This window comes from Vanellus vanellus (assembly GCF_965231255.1).
Source record: "Vanellus vanellus genome assembly, chromosome: 2".
Lineage (NCBI taxonomy): Eukaryota > Metazoa > Chordata > Aves > Charadriiformes > Charadriidae > Vanellus > Vanellus vanellus.
In genome coordinates, this window is record NC_138906.1 from 132,491,128 (window position 1) to 132,518,783 (window position 27,656).

A 27,656-nucleotide genomic window follows, 5' to 3' on the forward strand; every position below is an offset into this window, starting at 1 on the left:
AGAGGATCAGAACAAGAAAGTATTTGGAGAGAAGGTACTACAGTGAGAGGTTTCAGCCACTGAAAGTTTAAATCAACAAAAACTTCCCTCTGAAAGATAAAAAAAGGTCTTAAATGCTTGAGCAAAACAACATAACAAATCTAGACAACAGCAGCATAAACCAACATTTGTAACAAGTATCTGCTGGAGAAATGGAATGTCAAGAAAAAGGAAGATTTAAGCTATGAAAAGTAGCACAAAAAACTACATTCTTTGCAGTAAAATAAGTAAACTCAGTCTGCAAAAAATGTCAACACCTCATGACACACATATAGAAGAACACGAGGTAACAAACACTCCGTTCCTTGTAACTATCTTTAATTGTATTCTTCACTACTGCTCATCATCACAACCATTCAAAGACTAGTGTTAACAGTAGTACAGTATGGTATTTTCACTAGGTGGCAAACTTGTATTAGTTGGCATAATTTCCCTGTAATAAATACCCATAATTAATGGATGCAATCAGAAAACTCCTAAGGTTATCCAGAAACACTTATTTGTACAAACTCCTCATGACATGTTTATGTAAGCTATGGAAAGAAACCCTAGACCTCCTTCAAGCAACAGTCTCTGACAGCAGCACAAAACTACCACGGTAACGCCTGACTGCCAGGTCTAATTGCATTTCATAAAATAATTCCAAAATGGTTTTAAAAATATGCTGCTTAATTACCACCTTCCCCTCTGGGAGTGCAGGAATATTTGATAGTAATTCCTCACAATTAGAGAGTTCCACAGGTCTGCTGTGAATGAAATTTCACCCAGTGGCCTGTGCACAGGACTTCAGGTCACAACCATGAATTCACTCAAAATACAATGGGGGAGAGTAGGGAAAGGAGTGTAAGATAGTGTTTGAGCTTCCATCTCAAACAAACAGGATCAAGAAAATATTTTAAAATTACCAGTACATCTACAAATTAAGCACTTCTGCTTTTGAACTCTGAGGCCATGAATGCCTTCCTGCTGTCACCACTATAAATACTGGAAATATTAATCATATTACCTTTATTATTTGTAGCTGAACCCCTTCGTCTGTTTGAGGGCCTTGAAAACAGCCACATATTGTCTCAATAATTCTATCAATTAATTTTTTGCCTGGAGCTGTACTGTCTGGAGCATTCCCTGTCAAGTGCCCGTATGCTATAAGTTTCTGGAGAGGAGAAAAAAAAACAACAACCACATAAATAAGAGCTTAAAAATAAGTCAGCTTTTTGTTATAACAAACAAATTCACTTGATATCTCTAACTTGCACAGAATAATTAAAACAGTACATTTTACCCCGTCTCATAAAACATCAAGGAATTTTTTTAAATGTCCTCCAGATTCATTCAATTTCCACTCAGCAACTGCAATACAAAGTTTGTCAGCAAGGTTCACATTAAAGCTTTTATTCATCAGTTAACAATGTTTTTAAAAAAACAGGATTCTAAAAACTAACTCACATCACACAAGTCTTCATGTGTAGTCAGCACACAAGTCCTTTTAATACCAGATAAACCAGTTGCAAATGCTTTCTATTTAAGCTACTAGCCCGTCTTCTGGTTTTAAGTGTTCTACTATCCCTCTCCCTCTCTCTAGGTCTTTGATACTTTGAAATGGAATTTATTGCAAAATTAACAAAATCCTCTTCCAAACGCTTCACGCATGACAGCATTTGTAAATCTCCATGGCACAGCTACTTAAAAAATACATAGAGTGGCAAGGCATCATAGTGTGACAGCATGCCAGGCATGCATGTGCCTGTGAATGTAAATATATTAATTGAGTTCACTGTTGGGCTACTCAGGAAAAGCGAATGGCTAAATTCCGTGCTGTAGAATTTGTTTTGAAAACCTTACAGGAGTCTGAGTTTTATGAGACTAGACAACTCAAATTGAAAATATTTTACTGCAATTATAAACAGCATAAAACAAATTTGACAATGCTATACCTGCTGTGTTAGTTTAACACATAGATATACATAGGAAAATAGGTAGTTGTACATTAAAATAATAAAACTGATCCAAATGTGTAACTGGGGCAATACATATATACAGAAATAAACACATACATGCCCTACATAATAAATAAGACATACATTCACCTTTTGTGAGAAATATATTTGGTTGTGTATGCAATAAAGTAAAATAATAGCAAAACAATGACATTATTTGTTACATACAACTGTACTTCCCCTCCAAACCAACAGAAATTTATAGTTGACTGTTAAAGCTCATCTTCATACAGACCTGCAAACAATCTAGAGATGTACTGACAATCCTGGGGCACTTCGACTGGCACGCCAATTCAAATGGTAGGAAGTATTTGTCCGCTTCAATGAAGCTTGTCTTTGATTTCACAGGTGGAAGAGTGCTCGAACCAGGCTTTGCTTCTCCATGAGGGGGACTAAACAGAATGATTGTATTAGAGTGCTGTGAGCGATCAAACAAATAGTTCTCACCACCCCAATGTTTATGAATGAAATAAAATATCAAGAAAATTAACATTAGGAAAGAGTAACTTCTACGAAGTTAACACAATGCTAATATGGTCATATAAATATTCTTAACAGCTTTTATACTTCATCGGTCTCCTTTATGGATCAGACAAATTGACCCATTTGCACACTAAGTAGATATTCAGTGGTCCCTGCCGGTTTGAAGGCATAAAGACTTCTTTCCTCTGAAAATAGAAAAAGACAAAAAATATGACTTGACAAAAATTTTGATGACCCTGAAAGTTAAGAACTGACCAACTGCTGTATTATGATACAAGTCTGTTTCATACTTTAGAGAAAATAGATCGATTTTGGAGCTTAAATCATATCTGAACTTCAATCCTGGACATACTCAGAGAAAACAAACAAACACACACCAACGGAAAAAAAAACAAACAAACCAACCCACAAAAATTTGCTCTATCTGTGCTTCAGATGACACCACAGAATTTAAGACAGTTCAGTGGTTACCAATGTATCTCAACTGGGCAATGTAGCTGAAATGACTAACTGTACAAAATATGAGAAAATTATTAGTTGGTGAAGTCTTATTGATTACAGCATCTTTAAAAGGGGCATGCTCATTAACACTTAGCTAAAAAGGACAATTAAGAATGGGTAATTTTTCACTAATTTGTGTGCATCAATGCAGTTTGCCTTTGACTGAAAGCAAGGTGTTCAGATTTTTAATTTAACAGAATACCTCATCACCTTTATATAAAGCATTCCTGACCTTTTTTGTGCACACAAACTACACTGTCTTACACAGACTTGGTAAGTGGTATAAAAAAAAAAAAAAAAGGCGTAACTTAGTATTCTGTAGTGAAAGATTACAAATTTCTTGCAGTAATTCAAATAGATATTTACAGAACAACTTATTTCAAATCTAGGCCCTATGCATCTGTTGCAAATTACATCAGATGCTTCAAGGAATGCAGATGGTAGAAAATACAGGTATTTCATGTTGCTTAAGAAGAAGAATTAACTGCTAAGATTTTATTATAAATCCAAAGAATGAATGCAGTCCAAGCATAATGGAAATAGCCTTAAACTAACCAATATGACAAATTATCAATTTCAGCTTTTCAAGGAGCAAGCTGAATTGTCCTTGAGAAGATGTTTGGTACCACATTCAAACAGCCTTCCTTGTTTAGGCTACTTTAAAAGGGCATCTAATTCTGAGTCTTAGTAGTGAATAATTAGTGCTAAGATTCTACTTTCTACTAAATAACTTTTGAAGATTTAAGGATTTATCCTTTTTTTTTTTTTTTTTTTTTTTTCCCCTGAAGAGGAGCAGCGGTTTATTTTTCTGTTGGATGCATAATTTTATTTATTGCCCAATATTGTTTTGTTGGAAACAGAGCTCTTTTGCACAAAAACCAAATCAGGTAAGTTGCAGAGGAAGTATATGATTCTTCTACATTCTTAAAGGTCTCTGAAATTCCTATAAAAGCTTTTCTCTGAGGAATGAAGGGTGGTATATCTTGCTCGTGTCTTACGACAAGACTGTTCTTCATCTAGCAATTATGTCTATTGAAGCCATTAAAATTAGGTTAAAAAAGCACTCTGGAAACAAACCCAGATTTTTTCAGAAACAAGGAGCACGCCACGATAAGATTCAAAAAATGAAGAACCCATGCCACAGCAAGCAACTGCAGAAGCCTGAAGCTTCTCTTAATTGAAAGCTATTGAAAAATGCTCAAAATAATAAATATGGAAGATGATGCTCCATTTGTCTCTGGAAAGATAACTCAATAAGCTCATCACCTTGCTGATGATGAAAAGGATGGAAAGGGATAGCAGGGAGACGGGAGAAGAGAAATGGAAAAGGTCTTGTCTTCTTAATGTCAGCAAAGAAATTACTTCAGCTGTTTTTTTTTTTTTCCAGCAGACTGTGACATCAGAAACTGTTCCTAACAAAACTTTCTTCTACCAAGGGATCTACTAAGCAGAAGAATTATGAAACATGCTGATATTTATGCCTCAGCCACAGAACCAGACTAAGGTACGTATCAAACAATGTATTCTTAAAATTATTTTGGCAGCATTTGCTGTGTAACAGTTACATAAATCAGCCTGTCCTTTTCTATTCCATTCCCCTCTGCCCCACTACCAAACACCAGTTCTGTTTAAAAAACAACAAAACAAAAGAAGCAGTTTTCCATGAATAATTTCTGGGAGGAGGAGAAAATCTATTTTTCAATGCATTCCAGGTTAACCGTGAGATCAGTTTTCTTGAACAAGGACTAGAAAAAATTAAAGAATTATCATTAGCAGTCCCTTGTTAGGATATCTAAATCTCAATTACAGAAATAAGAAGCTGAAAATAATTTGATAAACAAGTTTCTCTATTCTAAGGCCTATAAAAAACAGTATTTTCTACTGCATCTAAAAAATTTGGCTCTACAGTAAGAATAGGGCAAATCCATTCACAGTTTCCAAGTCCTGCAATGCCTTCATAGCAGCAAAAGGCTACTGTCAAAATAAAGACAGCAATGAAGAAAAGAAATCAACATCTCTTTAGAAAACGTACATAGGCAGGTAAGACATACACATTATACCTCAAAAATTCACAACTTCAGATATTAACAGGACAGAATTTAAGCGCTCACAGTTCAGAAATGGCTGAACCATGCTTGTATAAGTCATCATAATTCATCACTCCCACTTGTTTTAGCATGGTATTTAACTATAGGATCAGATATTACTTTTCCTTATTTAGTGCTGAGAACAAATACCCCTTACTGAATATTTAACATTAAGCATTTTTTCTTATGATGCTTCACAATATGGACTTCTGCTTTATTTACACTGCTCTAAGTAAAACCTGTTATAAACCAACCTTATTACTTTCTGTCTGAGACTGTCTTGTAGTGTTTGGTGCAACATTTTCTGAACACTACACAACTATGAAATTTATTCTTCCAACCTAACTATAAGCTCATGATATTGACTTTATTTTGCTGGTGGAAACTGAAGCACAGCGCCTCAGTCAGATGCATCCACTAATTCTTACGTGCCCAATTTGATAATCTGCGAGACTAAATTTTGCAGCATAGTTGATATTAAATTGTCCTTTACATCTTCTGAAACAAAGTTCCAACTGGCTTCCTTTCCAGCCAGAAGCGCTTACATTTTCCAAACCAAAACTTGTAGATTTCAGCTCAAATACCCAGGAGATGAAGCAGAAATAATTAGCAGCCAATTTTGACAGCTGTGGTTTCCATGATTTGCCTAAACCAGAAACTCAGTTACAGGGCAGAACGCTGATCCTCCAGCAGCACTCATCTGTTTAATCCATTAGAACACTTTCACCATCAGTTTCACCCACTGATCCCATTCTTTCAACAAGTGGTATAAACAGTCTTTACCACACAGCCCTGACTCATGGTTAGCAACGTACACTGAATGAGGAAGAAGATCCTGTGGAACATATAATTAAACACTAATAGTGGATTCCACAGTTTACCAATACTTAAAAAGCTGCTTGTTGACAGCAGCAGAGTGCTGAATGTCAATTTGGGCCTCTACCTTCACTTGTAGAGGAATTGCCTCCAGAAATCCACACCCATTCCCTAACAAGGTCCTTTCCAGACACCATCTTTTCAAATTACACTAGTTTCCTCTACCCATTCCCACTTTCTCACCCCAACCTCCTCCCCTTGCTCACTCACAGTTCAGGCCTTTTATTTGCATTCCAGGCTCTTCCCCCTCCTCTGAACCCACTTTAAGAGCCCCTCCACCAATGCTTTCTTTCTGTGCCACCCACAAAGACTTTTCTAATCTTGATCCCCATTCCTACACTCCCTGGCCAGACAATATCAGCCTCTCCCTCTAATCTGTCTTCTGCCTCTATTCCCATGCCCCGTGCCTTGCACCATAACAGCCAGTCACAGAAGTAGCACTTTTAGCATGTTTCCAAATACCACCTACCTTACAAAATACATTGAAAATGCTTTTCAGACAGAGCCCGTACTCCCAATGCAGAACAAGTATGGTACACATTTTAAGAAGTTAAAAGCACTATTGCTCAATATGATGAACATACCTTTGCTTTTCTGTTTCAGCCTTTATTTCCTCTGTAAAATGAAACAAAGGCATAGTTATGGAAATGGTATTGTAACTGCAAATATAAAATTAAATAGCTGAAAATGATTGGAAAGCAAAATTATTTCAGCAAACATTTGAAACCAGGATTAGTTTAAAACAGAAAATACATGTTTTTAAGCAGTTTCATAGGAACTTATACTCTTCACCTACATTGGCTGAAAACTGTATCAAAATTACTTTAAAAATCTATACTCACAACTTAATATTTAAATTTGCATCCAGTCATGCCAGCTAAACACCACATCCCTAGAATTTTCTGCCAAGACATTGGCAAGCTCTTTTCACAGCTCATGTATAGACAAATAACGAGGAAAACACAAGTATTTTTAAAACTATTAATCTATCAATAAAGGATATACCGCTCGTTAAATGTGGATTATACAGAAAAACAATACGGAAACCACCACTGCTGATTCTTACATGAAACTTTGATGACTAATTTTTGGTTTTAAACAGTGTTAGACACCACAGTAATGACTAGAGGGGAGGAAAAGAAAGGCTGTAGCACTTCTATTTCATACTATTTTAAAATACATTAAAATGGAAGAACTAATAGTTTAATACTGTTGAAAAGACATTCTAAGTATTTTTTTACAATACATTTTAAAAGTAATTTTGAATTACTGAAACTAATTTTAGGAAACTTCTTCAATTCCAAGAGTACTTTTGTCTGTATTCTCTAGTTATTTAGCACACTTAAATCATAGGAAATTCCATAAAGACCAGGATTTCCAGTGTTTTAGGAATACATTCTTGAAATAAAATGTACACGATCAAGTATGAAAAAAATAATAATATATATATGTTTCAAGAAACCATCTCAGGAATTCTATTCTAATGCCAGTTCTTGTTCAAACATGCAAAACCATGATAAACTAAAACCAACACTTTATTTTGATTTTTGCGTATATGCATTAAACTAGTAGCATGGATTGATTTTGGAAAAAAAAAAAAAAAATTAATATTTCTAACCAAGCTCTCATGCAGCAAAAGCACACTTCGTCTGTGTTCTATCCCTCATTTCCCATTTCACAGTCATACTGATTCATTTATGTAACACAGGTTTTGAAGTTTGATATTTTATCACAAATCACCAGTATCAAGTATGTTTACTAGTAGACTTGCTCAACATCAAGAAAAGTGAACATAAGGAGTATATGTCAACCTAAAATTTAAGCCTACTTCTGATATGACTGATGCACCTGTTTACCCCCAGTAAAACCCAGAGGTTAGCAGGTCAGTGGTTCATCCGAGAAACAGCTAGTCCAGAAGTGGTTCAAATCTGTGTTACTAGACAAAACATGAAAATAATTCCATATTCCAGATATTCAGTATTCCTCAATAAGTAACAATAACAACAACAATAAGTCTTAGAGTCAGCAATGTTTCAGGAAAGTACGCCTTCCTACAAGGTTAAGATGCTTGATCCATTTACGCCCTTGAAGACAAATTCCTGACTGAAAGGGAGCAGAAGAAACTCTCTTCTTCCCTCCCAGCATCTTCATAACTTTTATTATTTAACCTCCCACCTTAGCATTCACACCCAGGAACTCTCCTCCCTGAAGTCTGTCCAACATACAACATTACCAACCCACAGACACAACTGCAGAACGTTGTCCAAGTTCAAAGTTTCCAACTAAAGCGACAAAACTGAGCAGATTCTCGCCCAATACCCAACTATTCTGAACACAGAATGAAACACAGTAGACTACAGAAACTAAGGGAATCCTAATGCTCTGCTTAGATATTAATACCATTAATAATGGCAATGAAATATTAATGAATTTTGCCTTCAAAATGACACAAGGTGTTAGTGTCATTAAAAAGGTGGGGGGCAGACACCCGACACGAAAGTAGAATCACGGAGTTTTCAGAGTTGGAAGGGACCTCTAGAGATCATCTAGTCCAACTCCCCTGCTAAAGCAGGATTGCCCAGAGCACATTACTCAGGACTGCATCCAGGCGCGTCTTGAAAATCTCCAGAGAAGGGGACTCCACAACCTCCCTGGGCAGCCTGTGCCAGTGCTCTGTCACCCTCACCGTAAAGAAGTTTTTCCGCCTATTTGAATGGAACTTCCTATGTTCCAGCTTTTGCCCTTTGCCCCTTGTCCTTTCACTGAGAACTACTGAAAAGAGCCTGGCTCCATCCTCCTTCAACCCACCCTTTAGATACTTGTAAGCATTAATAAGGTCTCCCCTCAGCCTTCTCTTCTCCAGGCTAAAGAGTCCCAGCTCCCTCAGCCTTGCCTCATAGGGGAGATGCTCCACGCTTTCAATCATTTTAGTTGCCCTATGCTGGACTCTCTCCAGCAGTTCCCTGTCCCTCTTGAACTGGGGAGCCCAAAACTGGACACAGTATTCCAGTTGTGGCCTCACCAGTGCAGAGTAGAGGGGGAGAATGACCTCCTTCGACCTACTGGCCACACTCTTCCCTATGCAGCCCAGGATTCCAGAAATCATGTCTTACTCAATTTGAATTAGTTTGAGTGACTAAAACTCCTTTAAATCCTTTTTTATATACTAAGTTCTTTTTTAAAATGATTAACACAAATTTAGAAACCACTTAGTTATAAAATTTGAACTTAAGTCATGCTAACAGACATTTCCACTGCTTTATATTTAAATTGTAATTCAAGAGTATAACCTCTTTTATGGTGTTTAATATGAAGAAGGATGATATTTCAATTCAAGATAAAACAATCTATGTCAACTTGTTATAACACAAATTTCAATTTACAATTTTATCAGATTTTATTACTTGAAAAAACCACAATAGTTTATTTAACAGTTTTACTTAAGATCACTTATGTACAGGAGTCAACTACTCTACTGACAACACAAAGATTTGTGCATTTACAAGTTATTTTACACTTTCGTTAGGGGAAAAAAAAACAACCGAGAAAAGAATGATTTCAGACTATTGCTATAAATAAAACAACAGAATGCGAAGCTCCACTTCATGTCTAATTCTGGTTGCCCTTCTCAGCCTGCACCATGCCACTTGAACGCTAACCCCCTGAGGCTAACTATTCCCCTCAAGGGAAGGTGCAAATTATAGTGGAACTTGTTCATTGTTTGGAGTAGAAATAGTTGTGAGTATTGAAAAAGTGTGAAAATTGCTTAAGGAAGTACAAGTAAGCCAGTTCTCAGCTTCCCACCCTCTCCCTTTCTCCATAAACAACAGTATTTTTCCAGTAAAATACAGCACATATCCTAAGTGCAAATATTCTTCTGGCACTCCTTAAAGCAGATGTGACAGGTGAGTGTTCAGACACCCCAGTCAACTTTACAGGTTCCAAAACAGTGGTTAAACTGCATGCTTAAGCAAATTTCTTGAGCTGAAAGCACTGCATGAACAAAAACAGTGCCTGGCAAACAGACAAACGTTAAATAAAATTCAGGAAAATAAAGAGCAGAAACAGCGGTTCCGCTTGGCACTAACTTGTTTTATTCCTGAATTCAAGTAATGTACCAAATCCAGCTAGCTGTCATCTTGATGCTACACCAGATTATCTCTGAATTTATTCTCTGCTTTGTAAACTATAACAGTACTTGCAGGGATTACCAAAATAATAAAAAAATCAAGAGCTGCTTAGTCCTCATTGCACTGCTGATATTCTAACAAATTATCACTATTCTTTCTTAAAATACTACAGGAGATTGTCTTCAGAATAGGTCACAATAATTCACATCAGAAAACAGAAATCTTTGTAATTGAAGGAAGTATACTACAATTGCAAGGAAAGAGCTTATGCAAGCGTCAATCTAATTAAATGTTACTACCATTTCAAGCAGCACTACATCAGTCTATTAATGTGAAACTACGGATTTTATAACCTTTGTTAAATAAAAAGAAAGGTTCTTACAGTGGCTGACATCAACTACTTTAGAAGACTAAAACATTTTAAATGGCAGGTAAGCACATGATATGATACCATTACTATGAATGAGGTAGACAGTACACTTAAGCTTTACTTATACCCTTGAGAACAGAGAAAACCTGATTTCCTTCACTGTCTGATTGCTCCCTCTGCTCTCCATGCCAAAACACAACTTAATCACAGTACAATTTCACGGTCATGTAACAATCACATCTAGTAGGAAGCATACAAAAATTCAAGGAGCATTATCAGCAGAAAAACAGATTATAATAAAGGCATCTAACAATTCTCATGCTAGATAAATTATCTGTTGAAGACAGAAGAATCAAAACACTGACTGATACGTTCTTTTAAATGGGAAAAAGTAATCCATCCAAAACTAAAGATTAGCTAGAAAAGGGAGATGAAGCCAAGCTTGAAAACAGGCTGCTTCCTTGTTTTGCTCTCTCCCTCTACAAAACACACACCCAAAACCACAAAGCAGAGGATCCAAGAGCTGGAAAAGCTTATCATCTCAGCATACCTGTTCAAGGAAGAGTAAGAGAAGATGCAAGATGCTGGAACAGGGTAAGAAGACTGGAGAAAAGGACTACAGTTTCCAGAGTCTTTCTCTGCATTATCTGGGATGTAAACACAGAATTGCTGCAGAAAAAAGCTCAGATAATTCTATGGTACTGAAAGGATGATGTGTCCTAAACTGGAATTAACTAGGATATACTTAGTACTCTGAAACAAAGTACAGCAGAAATAACAAAATAAATCCCTCCTGAACTCTCACTTTCATACACAGCTCCATAAGAAGATCTCTTTATAGAGCTCTATCACAGAATTAATGGAAATATATGTGACTTTTGCACAAAGAAGATAATGTGTATCTCTGATCGGCTCTATTTTGCAATTTTACAATGGCATGCATCAACTGTTTCACAAAGCAGGTAAAATGAGTCATGTATGTTAGTTTGAGTATACTTTTCCATTTCACTTACAGTGGTACACACCATCATCATTCCAAAGAAATCTCTGAAAAGGTGTATGGCCTTTGTTATACAGGTATACTGGTTTCAGCTGGGAGTTAATTTCTTCATAGTAGCTTGTATGGTGCTGTGTTTTAGATTTGTGATGAAAACAGTGTTGATAACACTGGGATGTTTTAGTTACTGCTGAGAAGTGCTCACACACAGTCAAGGCCTCTTCTGCTCCTCACACCACCCCACCAGCGAGCAGGCTGGGGGTGCACAAGAAGTTGGGAGGGGACACAGCCGGGACAGCTGACCCCAACTCACCAAAGGGATATTCCATCCCATATGGCATCATGCTCAGCAATAAAAACCTGGTGGTGGGGTGGAGGGGATTTACCTGCCATTGCTTGGGAACTGGCTGAGCATCACTTGCCTCCTGGTGAGCTATTGCTTTTTTTGCATCACTTGTGTTCCCTGGGTTTGTTTTTCTTTGTTCTTGCCCCCCCCCCCCCCCCCCCCCGCTTTTTTTTTTTCTTATTAGACCGCCTTTATTTCAACCCAAAGTTTTTGCACTTTTACCCTTCCAGTTCTTTCCCCAGCACCAGCCACTGAGTGGCTGCGTGGGGCTTAGCTGCCGGCTGGAGGTAAACCACCACAATGGGTATCCAGAATTCCATTCTCACCTCTCCAACTTCAATTCACTATTTCAGCATGTCATTTGAACACTTTTCCTTACCCTCTTCAAACTAGTCATAGTTTCTACGATAAAAAAACACAAACTAGTTTCTAGTTTTCTTCTTCTCCCTTTAACACCTTATAACCAGCTAATCTCATTCGCAACTATAAAATTAATAAATCTCTCTGTAGTGACAGTGGGTAACACCTAATCAGCAAATGGGCCAAGCAGGTGCTGTGGACAATACTGTCTTAACTGGTCTATAATGCTGATCAAACTCCAACTAATTCACTGTTTGCCCCGCTAATTCGATTCAAAGGATTATTTAAACCTTAACTACACTGATGGGTGTCTCTAATTCCCATTTGAAATTTGTTTATGACTGGATTATTCCCTTGGTTCCTACGCCAACATCCCACTACATCTGAGACAGACCCTCTCCTCTAGGTTACCTTTAGGTAATATTTCCTTCTGCTTACCTAAATATGCTGTGATATCACATAAAGTATAACTATTCTACAATAATACTTTGGCAGAAGTCCAGGATAACATTCCCATCAATAACTACATGGTTACCTTCAGGAATAGTACACAGATCTAAGATCTACGGTATCAGCTCAACATCAAGTTGTACATTAGACTACAAGGAGAAGAATTCTTACAGAACTCGTGATCAAGAAAAGGGCAAACTACTTACTATAACATGGAAAAATACTTTACAGTTTCATTACAAAATATGATGCTAACCTACACACTTAAAAGCATTTAATACATATCTCACATTATATTTTTCCATTCTTGCATCAGTATTGTATTGAAAACGAGAGCATATGGCATTCCCACAATACTGTATTCCAAATACCTGATGCTGGCTGCCAGAGAAGCACATGCATAAGTCTCAATTCTACAAGGATCTGCACATCTCAAGACTAATATTCTGTGTAAACATCAGAATTGAAAGTAAATTGATTTGAACAGAAAATATCCTGCATTTTCACTGTAAAAAAAAAAAAAAAAAAAAAAAAACTCATAAAAATTACATCCAAAATGTATACACTTGTTCCTCTCCTCACTGGGCGAGAAGCAGAAGCAGCTACTCTTCCACTTAGTACGTAAAAAAAATAAATGGATTTTCCACCTCTTCTTAATGCCAAAAATGTACGTAGACGACTATAAATCATAACTGTATTACAAACACCCCCCCCAAAAGGGGTATTAAATATGTAATGAATTCAAGATAGTAAGCAGTGGCTTTTTAAAGAATTGTAACCATCCGGTGTAATCAGAAGGTGGAACCAGCCAAAGCAGCACAGGCTGCAACATTCCAAGGAAACAAGTCAATGTTTGGAGCTCACATTACTTACACCTTAGAAGTCTACTGCGAGAAGGAATCCATTTGACTACAATTCTTTCAAGTCAAAAGGTGGATGAGATCCAAGGAACATGCAGTGAAGAGGAATTTAAATTATATCAATAGCTATATTTAAAAAAAAATGGTGAAATCCTCTTAGAACATTAAAGGTTTTGCTTGAATTGACTTGGCTTACCTCCTTCCATCAAAGTATTCCAGTAATTGTCTCTAATATCACCCAATACATTGTGGCAGCCAAGGGATTAAAACCCCCCAAAATTTTCATTATTAACAATACTGAAACTGTCCTTCTTTACCAAGGGTAAATCACGCTTGACCAATCTGATAGCTTTCTATGATGTTATAACTGGTTGGCTGGATGAGGGGAGAGTCGTGGATGTCATCTACCTTGACTTTAGTGAGGCTTTTGACACTGTCTACCATAACATCCTCATTAGGAAGCTGAGGAAGTGTGGGCTAGATGAGGTGACAGCGAGGTGGATTGAGAGTTGGCTGTGTGACAGAACTCAGAGGGTTGTGATCAGAGGCACAGAGTCTAGTTGGAGGCCTGTAACCAGTGGTGTCCTGCAGTCAATACTCGGTCCAATTTTGTTCAATATATTCATTAATGACCTGGATGAGGGGAAAGAGTGTATCCTCAGCAAGTTTGCTGATGATACCAAACTGGGTGGGGTGGCTGACACACCAGAGGGCCGCGCTGCCATCCAGCATGACCTGGACAGGCTGGAGAGTTGGGCAGAGAAGAACCTAATGAGGTTCAAGAAAAGCAAGTGCAGGGTCCTGCACCTGGGGAAGAAGAATGCTAGGCACCAGTACAGGTTAGGGGTGGACCTGCTGGGAAGTATCTTGGAGGAGAAGGATCTGGGGGTCCTGGTAGACAGTAAATTATCCATGAGCCAGCAATGTGCCCTTGTCGCCAAAAAGGCCAATGGAATCCTGGGCTGCATAGAGGGAGGTCATTCTCCCCCTCTATTCTGCACTGGTGAGGCCACAACTGGAATACTGTGTCCAGTTTTGGGCTCCCCAGTTCAAGAGGGACAGGGAACTGCTGGAGAGAGTTCAGCGTAGGGCAACTAAAATGATTGAAAGCTTGGAGCATCTCCCCTATGAGGAAAGGCTGAGGGAGCTGGGACTCTTTAGCCTGGAGAAGAGAAGGCTGAGGGGAGACCTTATTATGGCGTACAAGTGTGGGTTGAAGGAGGATGGAGCCAGGCTCTTTTCAGTAGTTCTCAGTGAAAGGACAAGGGGCAAAGGGCAAAAGCTGGAACATAGGAAGTTCCGTTCAAATAGGCGGAAAAACCTCTTTACGGTGAGGGTGACAGAGCACTGGCACAGGCTGCCCAGGGAGGTTGTGGAGTCCCCTTCTCTGGAGATTTTCAAGACCCGCCTGGATGCAGTCCTGAGTAATGTGCTCTGGGCAATCCTGCTCTAGCAGGGGAGTTGGACTAGATGATCTCTAGAGGTCCCTTCCAACTCTGAAAACCCCGTGATTCTGTGATTCTCCATGTCAAGGTATACAGAAACCCTCTTAAGTTCTAGCAGTCTAAAGATACTTGGCAATTTAAAACTGTGAAATAAAGTTAGCTGGACTGTAAGTAATATAAAACTAGAAATTCAATATTTATTTGAAGAGAATTTTAACTATATTCCCAAGTTTTTAATAAGATTATTACATATATGGTGATAGTTTAATTAAAAAAAAATTACCAAATTTGAACTCACAGTTGTAAAGCCATATAAATGTGACGGGAATAACAAATGTCCCCCCAAAAATCTCTTCCCTCAAGGAGATAAAATCACAGGCAGATCATGCCACATAAGTTGTCTCCCAAAAGGTGGTATTAGAATGTATTTCTAAATAAATATTCAAACCTTGCTTCTTTTCTTGATATTTCTTGTCTGTTAGCTTCAAGCAGTGTTAAAAATAAAAAGTCTCTTGCCTATTCAGCTAAGGTATGGGAAATACTAACAGCCAAAAGTCAGTAACAGACTTCAGAAAAAAACACTAAAATAATTAGGTCTAAGGAGTCCAAACAATAGAACTGGAGAAACAGCCATTTTCAACTCTAAGTCCACTGTATTCAGACAACGATGATCCAGAAATTATCTCAGTGGGCAACTTCTCCAAAGTCAGTACATCAATGAAAAAAAACAGCAAGTTTAGGTAACAAAAACATGCTGCAAATTTGGCACTTGCTCTTACCTAAACATTGTTCATAACATCTAAACCCCTTACGGGTCTTCCACAAAGCTGAGGATTTGCTGAGAGACAGTGTCAAGCACACACACTACATAGAAATTTTCTCCAGAGAAAATTTTTAGAAAATTTCTGTCAGAGAAATTTTCTCTGACAGAGCCTCTGCCTCACTCACTACTTCTAAACTCTGAACTACTCCAGTTTCAGTATGTTTTCTTGTGCTGAAGATGTATGGAGGAAAGTAACTAGCAAACTTAGATTACGGTATTTTCCTCTCCCATTTCTTTTTTAACTGTAGCAGTGTCATTAAGTTTCAGTAACTTTTAATATGTCTATCGTCAATGTGAATCTGTATCAGTGTATGCAAATAGGAACCAGACAAAAAATGAAAGCTTTATAAAAAGCCTCGCTGGGATCTCAAATTACCATAGAATTATTAAACAGTTTAGTACAACTCTGTTATTCCCCTAGATTATCAAATCGGGTTAACTTGCCTATAACTGGTAATAGTATACACAAATCCATTATAGGAAGATAGTACTCAAAAGATCAGTATTTTAGGTAGCCTGCAGAAGAAACCACTCACTATGAAAGCTGAAATTGTTCCCTAGATGAAATTCCCAAGATACGTATCATAGCACTGTGTCTTCCTGTAAATCCTATAAGCAGCTTTCTCCCTCATACCTTCTAGGTTGCACAGACATCTCTCCACCCTTCCCTCAACTCAAATCCTCCTGAACACAGTGACTATAAGATGGACAAAAAATCCTATTTGTGGAAGTCCAAGAAGAGGCTGATAGCAGCGCTGGGCTTTTAGGGGTGCAGTTTTTGTTCTTTGTTTTAATCCAGTAAACTAACCTAAAGAGAAAAAGGACTGGAAGAAATACAAACCCAAGTGCAAGCACATATAGCATCGAAGTTTGAATTTCACCTGTGTACATTTTTCCCCATTGTAGAATACCAGGAGCATTTCTTTCCCCTTAAAATTCCTGAGCCCAGACTTCAGCATAGACCCTCAGTTATAGCTTTCTTGTGCATCTGTTATGACTGCTGTTATTTGCTGGGGTCAATTAACCTTTCATTCTACTTAGTTTCCTCCTTCTGCAAGATTACAGCTCACACAGCTATGGCACACAGACAGAAAAGAGCAAAGCTCTGTGCAAATTTAAGACATTGCTGTGGTCTTCACAAAACATTTACATAATAGCAAATAATTCTTGTACAGACAAACAAAACAACTTCAGAAGTATATCGAACACTTCCACTTGTTTTCCATTCCAATGTATTATACTGCTGCAACTTCACGTTTACAGGAACTGAAGGAGTAAGTAAGGAAGCACAGACTAATCACACTAAGAAGAAGCATTCCAAACAGCCGTTATGTTTTGAGTCTGACAACTCTTGATGAAACTCTACGTAGATCCTCCTTGTTGTGCTCTACAAAACCCTGAAACCCTCTAATCAACTGAAATACTAAGTCATATCTCATTATCTTAGAAAAACATGGAGTAGCAACCTTTGACGCACGTAGAGAATATTTACGTGTACATACACATAAAGTAAAAACCCAAAAGCAATGAATATAAACTTTGTACAGATGAGGTGCTTCAACTTTAAAGACACTAATACTCTGAAGAGAGTGCCAATATAACAAAAGAACACTGTATGTTGTGACTTCCCATGCCATATTTTCTGATATGTTAAGGGTTTGCAGCAAATCCTATTGAAGTATTTCTCTGTCTGCAATTCAGAAGTCAGTAACTATATGTCTGATGATCCTTATTGGGCTTTTTATCTCTGAAGCAGCGTTCTCACTTATTCTTAACTTCCTTTTTAGACAGTTATTCATACAGAGCTACAGATTCTCCTCACCCCTGCTCACAATATAGTATCATTTGGGAATAATGCAACTCATGTAAATTCAGAAACTTGAATGCACCCCCTGTTTCCAGCTCAGCCAACCTTACTACCCGCTCCTTCAGCTCATTAGGTGTGACATTTTCAAACAGAATTACTGGCAAATCTACGCAAAAGGAGAACCTACTCTGGTGGCCTCACTCTGCTTAAAATTAATTCAGAATTATTCAATCCAACAGGGGTTTATGACTAGATTTTCTGTAATAATCTTTCTACTTGCTAAACCAAGTCAAGACTACTGTCAAGTTGCTTCACTGACTTGGGAAGAGGAGGGGTGACACACACATAGGTCACACGTTGCCAAGGATAACTGAATTGCAGTCATTATTAGTAGCATTTTATATACTAACTTGTGGCTGAAAAGCTCATTTTCTGCAGCAGAAATCCCTCTGCTTCCCCTCAGTATTATATGGGTCTCCATCCTTTATTAAATCTATAGCAAACTCCCAGCAGTATCCAAACTTGTGTCTTCACACCTTAAAGAAATTTCCTATACTTAGATCAAAATCAAAGAATGGAAATAGACTTTTTATTTACATCTTTAAACAGTTACAAGAAGAGGATAGCCATGTACATTTATTTTAATCAGGCAGGGTATACCTTTCAAATACCTTGTTCCAGCCTTTTTTGATACCTCCCCCGACTACCCCCATATATTGGTTTCACACTCGGAACTCGTGGAACAAGTTGCTGAAAAGGTGCATTAGTATATAAGCAATTTGCTTGCTTATCAAATACATAGTGACCTAAGCAGATTATAGAAAGGATCTTGCTTAGAGATACAGTTTTCCAATATGCTTTAATCCAATCCAGCCAAGGGTGATCATTGAAAAAGGTGGTTCCTCCTATTCCACTTGTCTCTTCATGCTTACTTGCACACTCCTTACACAATCACTGTCAAGGCACAAAGTTTCAACGGCTTGATAATTTAGTTTTCATCACGTCAGTGAGCCATTTCAACTCACTGTAGGGCTGCACGATCATGAGTTGCCACACCTCATGTGTATCACGTTTTGGGAAGGAAGAGCTGGAACAGAACTGCCCATTGCAGTGGATGCCCACAGGTGCACTGGCATAAATATACTGCAAAACCATGTAAAGTTCACCCACTATGTTTCATCAGCATTAGTACTTTTTCTAATGAATTTTGCAAGGACAATAGTGTTTCTTTATCAGGTAAGGGGGGGAAGCCTGCAGCTGTACATTCCTTTTCATATTCAAAATGCATAGTGTTTTCTGACCCTGCTTTCTCAAGTCCTATGTTAAAATTTTTTTAAGTTCAGTAAACCCTGATTCTAGAGGCCTCAACCCCAGCATATAAACACAGCAACAGCTATCCAAATAAAGAGGAAGGTAGTGCAACATTTTGAGGACAGCTTAAACTAACTTAAATCAGATATTTTTATTGCTTTTTTGTATTTTGTATTAGACCACTCTCCACCACCTTTGAAGGGTCATGGGGAACAAGAGAGGTGCCTGAGGACTGGAGGAAGGCTGACATCACTGCGATCTTCAAAAAAGGCAAGAAGGAGGACCCAGGGAACTACAGACCAGTTAGTCTCACCTCTGTCCCTGGGAAGGTAATGGAGCGACTCATTCTGGATGTTATCTCCAAACACGTTGAGGAACAGGAAGTTATAGGAAGTGGCCAACATGGATTTACCAAGGGTAAATCACGCTTGACCAATCTGATAGCTTTCTATGATGTTATGACTGGTTGGCTGGATGAGGGGAGAGCCGTAGATGTCATCTACCTTGACTTTAGTGAGGCTTTTGACATTGTCTACCATAACATCCTCATTAGGAAGCTGAGGAAGTACGGGCTAGATGAGGTGACACCAAGGTGGATTGAGAGTTGGCTGTGTGACAGAACTCAGAGGGTTGTGATCAGCAGCACAGAGTCTAGTTGGAGGCCTGTAACCAGTGGTGTCCTGCAGTCAATACTCGGTCCAATTTTGTTCAATATATTCATTAATGACCTGGATGAGGGGAAAGAGTGTATCCTCAGCAAGTTTGCTGATGATACCAAACTGGGTGGGGTGGCTGACACACCAGAGGGCCGTGCTGCCATCCAGCGTGACCTGGACAGGCTGGAGAGCTGGGCAGAGAAGAACCTAATGAGGTTCAAGAAAAGCAAGTGCAAGGTCCTGCACCTGGGGAGGAAGAATGCTAGGCACCAGTACAGGTTAGGGGCGGACCTGCTGGGAAGTAGCTCTGAGGAGAAGGATCTGGGGGTCCTGGTAGACAGTAAATTATCCATGAGCCAGCAATGTGCCCTTGTCGCCAAAAAGGCCAATGGAATCCTGGGCTGCATAGGGAAGAGTGTGGCCAGTAGGTCGAGGGAGGTCATTCTCTCCCTCTATTCTGCACTGGTGAGGCCACAACTGGAATACTGTGTCCAGTTTTGGGCTCCCCAGTTCAAGAGGGACAGAGAGCTGCTGGAGAGAGTCCAGCGAAGAGCAACTAAGATGATTAAGGGCTTGGAGCATCTGCCTTATGAGGCAAGGCTGAGGGAGCTGGGACTCTTTAGCCTGGAGAAGAGAAGGCTGAGGGGAGACCTTATTATGGCGTACAAGTATGTAAAGGGTGGGTTGAAGGAGGATGGAGCCAGGCTCTTTTCAGTAGTTCTCAGTGAAAGGACAAGGGGCAAAGGGCAAAAGCTGGAACATAGGAAGTTCCGTTCAAATAGGCGGAAAAACCTCTTTACGGTGAGGGTGACAGAGCACTGGCACAGGCTGCCCAGGGAGGTTGTGGAGTCCCCTTCTCTGGAGATTTTCAAGACCCGCCTGGATGCAGTCCTGAGTAATGTGCTCTAGGCAATCCTGCTTTAGCAGGGGAGTTGGACTAGATGATCTCTAGAGGTTCCTTCCAATTCTGAAGATTTCGTGATTCTGTGATTTTGCTGCTCAATGAAAGTAAGCAGCATATATATATCCTATGCAGACAGAGGAGTCAACTACTACTCAGAACAAAGAAAGACTCTCCAGCAAGAAAAACTTAGAATGCTGTTCAATGTGTTAAACAAATATTTTTGATACTTAACATCCCTTTCCTCCTGACTGCGTCATCTATATTACGCCAGTACAACTCCACGCATGCCTGCTATAAAATTGCAGAGGGTCCTTACCAGCTGAAAAGTAACACTGGATGAAGAAAGTAAAAGTTGAAGCTTTTAACTTGAAGTTTAAAACATTTTTTTTTAAATACATGGATCAGTTCCTTCATCTGGTTTTACCATGTGGCTAAGGGTGGGACGAGGAAGAAAACAAAAGCCTTAGCCAGGATTACTGCTACTGCTGGGGAAATATGGGGTGTTAATTACAACAGAATGGAATAACAGAAAGAATAGAAAATTAAATTCAACAAATTCTCTGAAATTTAGAGTGTTCAAAAGCAGCCTCCGTTCTTCTCCTGCAAGCTTTAAGAAATTAACTTTATATTTTTCCCTTTGAGCACTGAATATAATATAGTTATTTCAGACTCATAGGAGAAAGTAGAAATCTAATTTTTATATATCTCAAAATTTTTAAATATATGCGCATGTACACACACCCCATCTCCATATGTAATGTGATTTTTACTCCCTAGATCTAAACTATAACTTGAAGAGAAAGTTTTAACTCAGCAGAACATAGGAAACAACACAAGCATTTAACTAATAGTTTGAATCAGAAGACGGGTCATGACAAACTGCAATCAGAATACTAATAAATTCCCAGCCTCTACCGCTGTTCCAGACATCCCAATAAACTCTCTATGAAAAGTACTCCTATCTACTCAAGCACAACATAGATTGATCTTTTTTATTTTAAGTTAAAATTGAAACTCATGAATATAGCCAAATAAAATAATTGACTATGTATGATATTTCTGGTGAAATTGCCAGATATGAAAGAAGTGTAGCATCATTTCTTACAAAGAAAGGAAGGTTGTGGTGATGCACATTATGCCTCTTCAGGTCAAGCTGGGCGTCCTCCCCACTCCCATCAACAGAATAGGTTAGCTTCCTTCATTTTTAAGATCAGAAATGCAAGCACATCCTTCATACTCTGCTTGGAAAAATGTAAGTTTCTGCCAAAATACAAAGATGACAGAAGCAGAAACAAATTTTGCAGACGTAAAATTACATTTGAAATAGGGAAAGCATTTTCAATCAAATCATGTCCATCTGCCTGAAAAGCATATCTGAAATTAAATATATCCAGAACAAAATCCTGTGATTTGTAACTCATCTGAAAGGACACAATGAGCTTCTCTCTGACGATCATCTTTAAGTCTGACCTTTAAGTTCAAAGCAGGCAAATATGAACAGCCTGGCTCAAAAAAACCAAAGACCTGTTAGTAAGAAATTATCTCACTCCTTGGCAATGTCATTGCTGGATTCTTCCACCATATCCATCCCTGTAAGAGACAAATTTCTGCACAGTCTGATGTGTCACTGCCTATTTATTACCTTTGGTAATATCTAAACAATGAGCAGGCCACCCAGAGAAGTGGTAGAGTTTGCCTCACTGGAAGTACTCACACTATTGCTTGACAGGGTGTTCAACCTAACCTAAGGCCCTGATTTCAGCAGATGATCTCCACAGGTCCCATTCAATCTAAACATCTCAATGACTTGACTCTACACATTACCAAAAGACTTCTGTTACACACAAACATCTCTTCAATATTCACTTGCAGTCAAACAATGTGATAAATAAAAGACTTAACAGGAACAAGCCTCTCTGAGTAACTCTTAAAATTTAATTAACATTTTTAATTGTTTGCACTGACAACTGAAAAAGCATCCCAAACATTCAACAGAACCTACATCTAGAAGCACAAAATGTGGTATTCAAGGTAGGATTTGGTTTGCTATACAAAATGTTTCAACCTGTGTGTTTTCACACGTGCTATCTGCCTGACCTCTCCGAAGTGCAAGTGCAATCAGCAGCCAAGGAGGCTTTGCAGCAGATCAGTCGAGAGGTGTGCTTCAGGGCTTGCCCAGGCGTTCTCCAAAGCCAGCAGAGAGCTATCAATACAATCAGCGGAATACAAGAGATCTATTACATGTGAAGGCCCCTAACCTTAGGCATCTTACTCTTTAACCGAGTCCCATTTCAAGAGTTTAAGTTCCCATGACAGAATGAACAACCTACTAACAGAAGGACAAGAAACACAAATTTAAGTCACAAAGCCAGTTTCTCAATTTTTCCTCAGCACCAATACTCTCATATTTTAACAACATTATTACAGCTGTAAACACAAAGCGCTGTATTTACAGAAATTATGACAGAAACACAAACAAAGAAAAAAAAGACTATTTTTTCACTCATGTACTTGGGTTATTTATGAATCATTTTTTTTAAGGCCTAACCAAATATAAATTGGAAAATCAAACTGCAGCATATTTTGCAGCAGTTGAGCTCTCCTTGTGTTATACAAGCATTCTGTTCTTCCTATTTCAGATACAACACAGCTTTTTACACCTACATGCAAAGTTTAATTCCAGAGTTACTGTATCTTCAGTTTATGCCGCCATTCCTAGGAAACCAGTATTTTCATCATCATTCCATGTCGTAAGACATTTTGCATGCAGTAGCTCTAGTCCATTTAGTTAAGAAAACAAATTTATTTTTCCTTTGTGGTTAAACATGCATTTTAATATATAAAACAATAATAATTAAAAAAGATAATTTAGTATAAGCATTTTTGAACCTTTGCACTACCCAGCTCAAAAAAAAAAGACTGCAGACATAATGGAATTAAATTAAAATAAATTTCTAACAAGAGGAACGAAGACAACTAATCAAGCTTGACAGACAATGAATGCCTCATGAAATCCAGTGTCCAAAGTTGTAAACAAAAATGGAGCATCCCTATCTCAGGTTTTTAAGTAGAGCTCATGTAAACTTTGAGAACTGGGTAAGAAACCCAGAAATCCAACCTAAAAACACCAGACTGTATTGAACACAAAGATATGAGAAGGGCAATTTTTTCTTAAGTCCTTGATAACTAGACTGCATTTTGCTTCCATGAGTGGCCAATAACATATGCTTGAGTAAATGCAGATCATAAAAGCAGGGCAAGAATGCTGCAACAGTCCCCTCCTACCAGCACCTAGCCATCTGTGGCTTATACTCTTCCTGCACGAAGACTGTTCCTGCAGGTTTGACAACTCTTGCTAAATTTTCATTTAATCGTTTTTTAAACCATTTAAACTTTTGAGATCAATGCAATTACAAGCTGCAGGAAAGAGTATTTTTTTTTGCATTACTTTAAATAAGCTGAGTCCTTTACAGGACCTCCGGTCTGCACAACAAGAAATTACAATCAATTATTCTCTCTTCATGTCTGTGCCACTTAGAATCTTATAAACTTCCTTTATGTCCATCTTCTCATTTTCTGTCCTCCAGGGAACAAGAGGTATAGTCTGCTTTATCTCTTCTGGAAGACATCCTATACTTTCAATCATCATTGCTGACTTCTAATGCATCATTTCAAAGTACACTGTCTCTTTGGGAGGCACCAGAGAGCAGAACTAAGTATGGAATGAACGGTTATCTTTGTAAAGTGGTGTAACAGCTTCATTTTTTTTTTCTCAATTGTTTTCATATTTGTCTTTTTGACAAAGGAATCAATATTTTGATGGAATCATTCACAGTAACTCCAATTCTTCCCCCTCCCAATGATAAAAGTCTTACTGAGAGCCCATGCTTGTGCATGCACACTTTAGACTGGTTTCCTCCTCCACTTCCCCTCTTCCGTTCACGTGGATTAGTTTGCACTTATCAACACTCAACTTCTGTCATTTTATCAAGAAGTGGGTTAGTGTAACACAAGTCTCAAATATTTTCTTTTGTCAACCTTTGTCACCTCACAATTCACCCCAAAACAAACACCTCTACAGAACTGAAACACCTCTCCATATCTCCCATTCTTTTGTTAGCAATTGATGAAATTTTAATATTACATGCTCTATTAAACAGTTCAGCAATTTCAGATTAGAAAACCTTTAAAAATTATAAAATTATAAAACTATAAAGAGTTAATATGAACTTTGGTTTAAACTTCAAATTGGGAGTGAACAAAAACACGTGACAAAGAATCACCATGTTAGCTCCAATTTTGCTCCCTTCCAAGTGTCCTCAATCCTGTATTACTCTTTTTGAATTAAAAAAATACACGCTTTAATAAAGTCTTTTCCATGACTTCTATGAAGCTGAATTTAAGCATATTTTACCATATGTTTGAGCATGTGATGATGAGAATGCTCACTATTACAGACCAGCTCTTCAGCTGTTACACCTTAAACCAATTCTTGGGTAGTGCTCAAGAAGAACTCAAGTGCTGCTCAATACATCTTAATTGAACGTTACCTGTCAACACAGTTGATATATTTACCTAACATGACTAAGCTTCAGAGAAAGTGCAGCAAATTAAACATTCATACCTACATAATTAATGCTATGGAATTAAGACTTTTCCAAAAATTATCCCTTCTCATTCCTGGCCTGTTAAGACAGCATCCTTATTTTAAAACCATGGATATTTTAGCTGACCATTTTTAAAGACTGCCAGCATTCATTTGTAAGCAAGCACACATTTGGTTTTGACATAGATACCTACTGATGAAGCTATTAAGTCCTTAGACTTCTCTGTTATTTTCTACTATGTTCTACTTGCTCATTTGCTTGGTTGGCGACAACTGGAGACTGAAATAAATGTTTTACTAATGCTTTGTATTTTTTCTGGCAAAGACAGACTGCTGCTGCAGAACAAGACTGTCATTATGTTTCTCAGTCTTGTTTCTGGATCATTTGTCAGTATGAACAAAAGCTACACATCCACTTTTGACAGAGACCACCTCTTCAGTAATAACTTGTCATGTAATGTGACCCTTGAAATATCCTACTTTTTCTTAAAAGTTTTTTTTTCTTTCAGGAGTAAGCACATATGCATAGCAATTATGATGCATCCTTACTCCATACTTTTTAAAGCATAACCAGCTACTACAAACTACTATTACACACATTGAAGTCACTCAAGTTTCAGTTTCTTCAAGGTAAGAAAAGCAATTGCACCTCTGCTGAGCCCTCCGTGAACACAACCATACAATATATTAAATAGGTGTGATACACATACAAAACAGGCTCATGGAATACAATAAATCCTGGCATATAATGATGATTATTCTAAGTCAGGTGTGTGAGCATATATATCGCAAAGTAGGTGTTTATTTTGACTGCTATTAATATTTTTTTTAATAAAATCCAGAGTTAAAACTGATGTAACTATGTATGTACTAACCCTTCCCACATCCTGCAAAAGGGGAACCTTCACGCTTTCTGATCATCATCCTGATGACAGGGGCAATCATTTGCTATATAATTTTCAGTATCTACGAGAAGGTTTCACATACCTTTCTGTTAAGCAATCAGTACTGTGAATTGTCAAAGACTAGATACAACTGAGGACAATAAGCTCTTGTGCAGTGTGAAGTTCTAAGAACAGCTAGAATCAAATTAAAAGATCCCTTTGTAATATGGCAAAATCTACATCTTTGCTGTAGATATCTGACTGCAATTATTTTTTCTCCTTTTGGAAATGGGTAGCTTACAAGGTAATTCAGAAGTTGGAAATTACTCAGCTTTATTTCAGAGGTCCTTATAAGTTCAAGATATCTTGAGAAATGGCCAAAAAAACCCCACATATTCCCACTAAGTAGCCTGATTACTACAGTAACTTCAAAAGCAATCTGCAAGCAGGGATGAAGAAACAAGAAGCAAAGCACATGACATTGCAAGTCTCTTACCCGTTTCAAGCACTAAAACTTTAAAGGTCACATGTAAGCCTATACATGAATTATACTACTGGTAAACTTCTGATTAAAAAAAGCATTATGCCACTTCCCTCTTGCCATAGCTCTGAATCATAAGAAAATCATCATCTTTTCCAGATACAAGAAGATAGCCAGGAGAATACAATTTAACTATTGTCTATAAAATTCATCAAGCTACATATGACAGAGAAAAAAAAACAACTGGAAAAGTATGGACTTGAATTTATTTTTATGTCTCTAAGTATGCCCCCCAAAAGGTTACAACCGTATCAACTTTGTAATTTCATTCAAACAAAAATTTGTATTTGTAATAGACAGCTCAAACTTTAAATCAGAAGTCCTGATGTGAGATCTTTCAAATGAAGTGATCACACTGTTATTAAAGTACTGATTTTGTCATTAAGATTCTGATATAGGAAGCAGCTCAAAGATGTTCAAATGAACACAAGAAGTAAGAATAAGTATTACAGTACTCTGAAAGCTCCAGTGTGGCTGCCTTCAGTACAGCACATATGCATTAGATTATTAAAACAATGAAACCTTTATTTTCCATCCCCTATCTTTTATTTACATCCAAAAGGAATATTTTTGAAAGTTCAGACTGCTTAAATTAAGACAACTACTCATCTTTCAACTACTCTTTCTTTTCTCAGATGCTGATCAGAAGACAAGTGGACTACTTTAAAAAGGTCACCACTACACAATATTGTTAATTCCACCCATGTTGCACACTGTTACAAGGGAGCACTCCTTTCACCATTGCTTACCAAAGCTGTGGAGAGCAAGACAATTAAGGTATTCAGTTCCATATTTACTGGATCCATGTGTTCATAATAAACTATTATGAAAAAGTGTACTTGCATTGACTACACAAATAGTTTTTTTTATATATATGCAATTTTCATTTAACAGTAATTACTTACACTTTTTACTGCACTAAGATTGTGCCCCTCCTAATTGCTCCTTAAGAGCATTTTAGGACATGTGATTAAATAAATGCTGTTATAAACTACAACAGCCAAAGAACTTTCAAAATCACCTTCTCTGTTGTAAGAGGATACTTGGTCTTTCTAACTATTTGGTGTTATCAAAATAACAGAAGTTTCTTCATATTTCAGAAGCCAGCACCTAACACTGTGGCTATTTCTAGCCAACCTGTTTGTGATCAAATGCAAACATCTTCCACCATCAGGTAGTGCTC

At 37.9% G+C, this 27,656-nt stretch overlaps 1 protein-coding gene across 1 annotated transcript in view; it reads right to left on the bottom strand.

Moving 5' to 3' along the window:
- The window catches only part of ARFGEF1 (ARF guanine nucleotide exchange factor 1), a 101,460-nt gene that overhangs the window by 62,049 nt on the left and 11,755 nt on the right, over positions 1–27,656 (bottom strand). The window contains exons 2-4 of the mRNA XM_082479984.1: positions 6,568–6,598; positions 2,272–2,428; positions 1,046–1,192 (exon numbers count right to left, since the gene is read on the bottom strand). Of these exons, the coding sequence (XP_082336110.1) occupies positions 1,046–1,192; positions 2,272–2,428; positions 6,568–6,598 (335 nt within the window). The remainder of the gene's footprint in view (positions 1–1,045; positions 1,193–2,271; positions 2,429–6,567; positions 6,599–27,656) is intronic.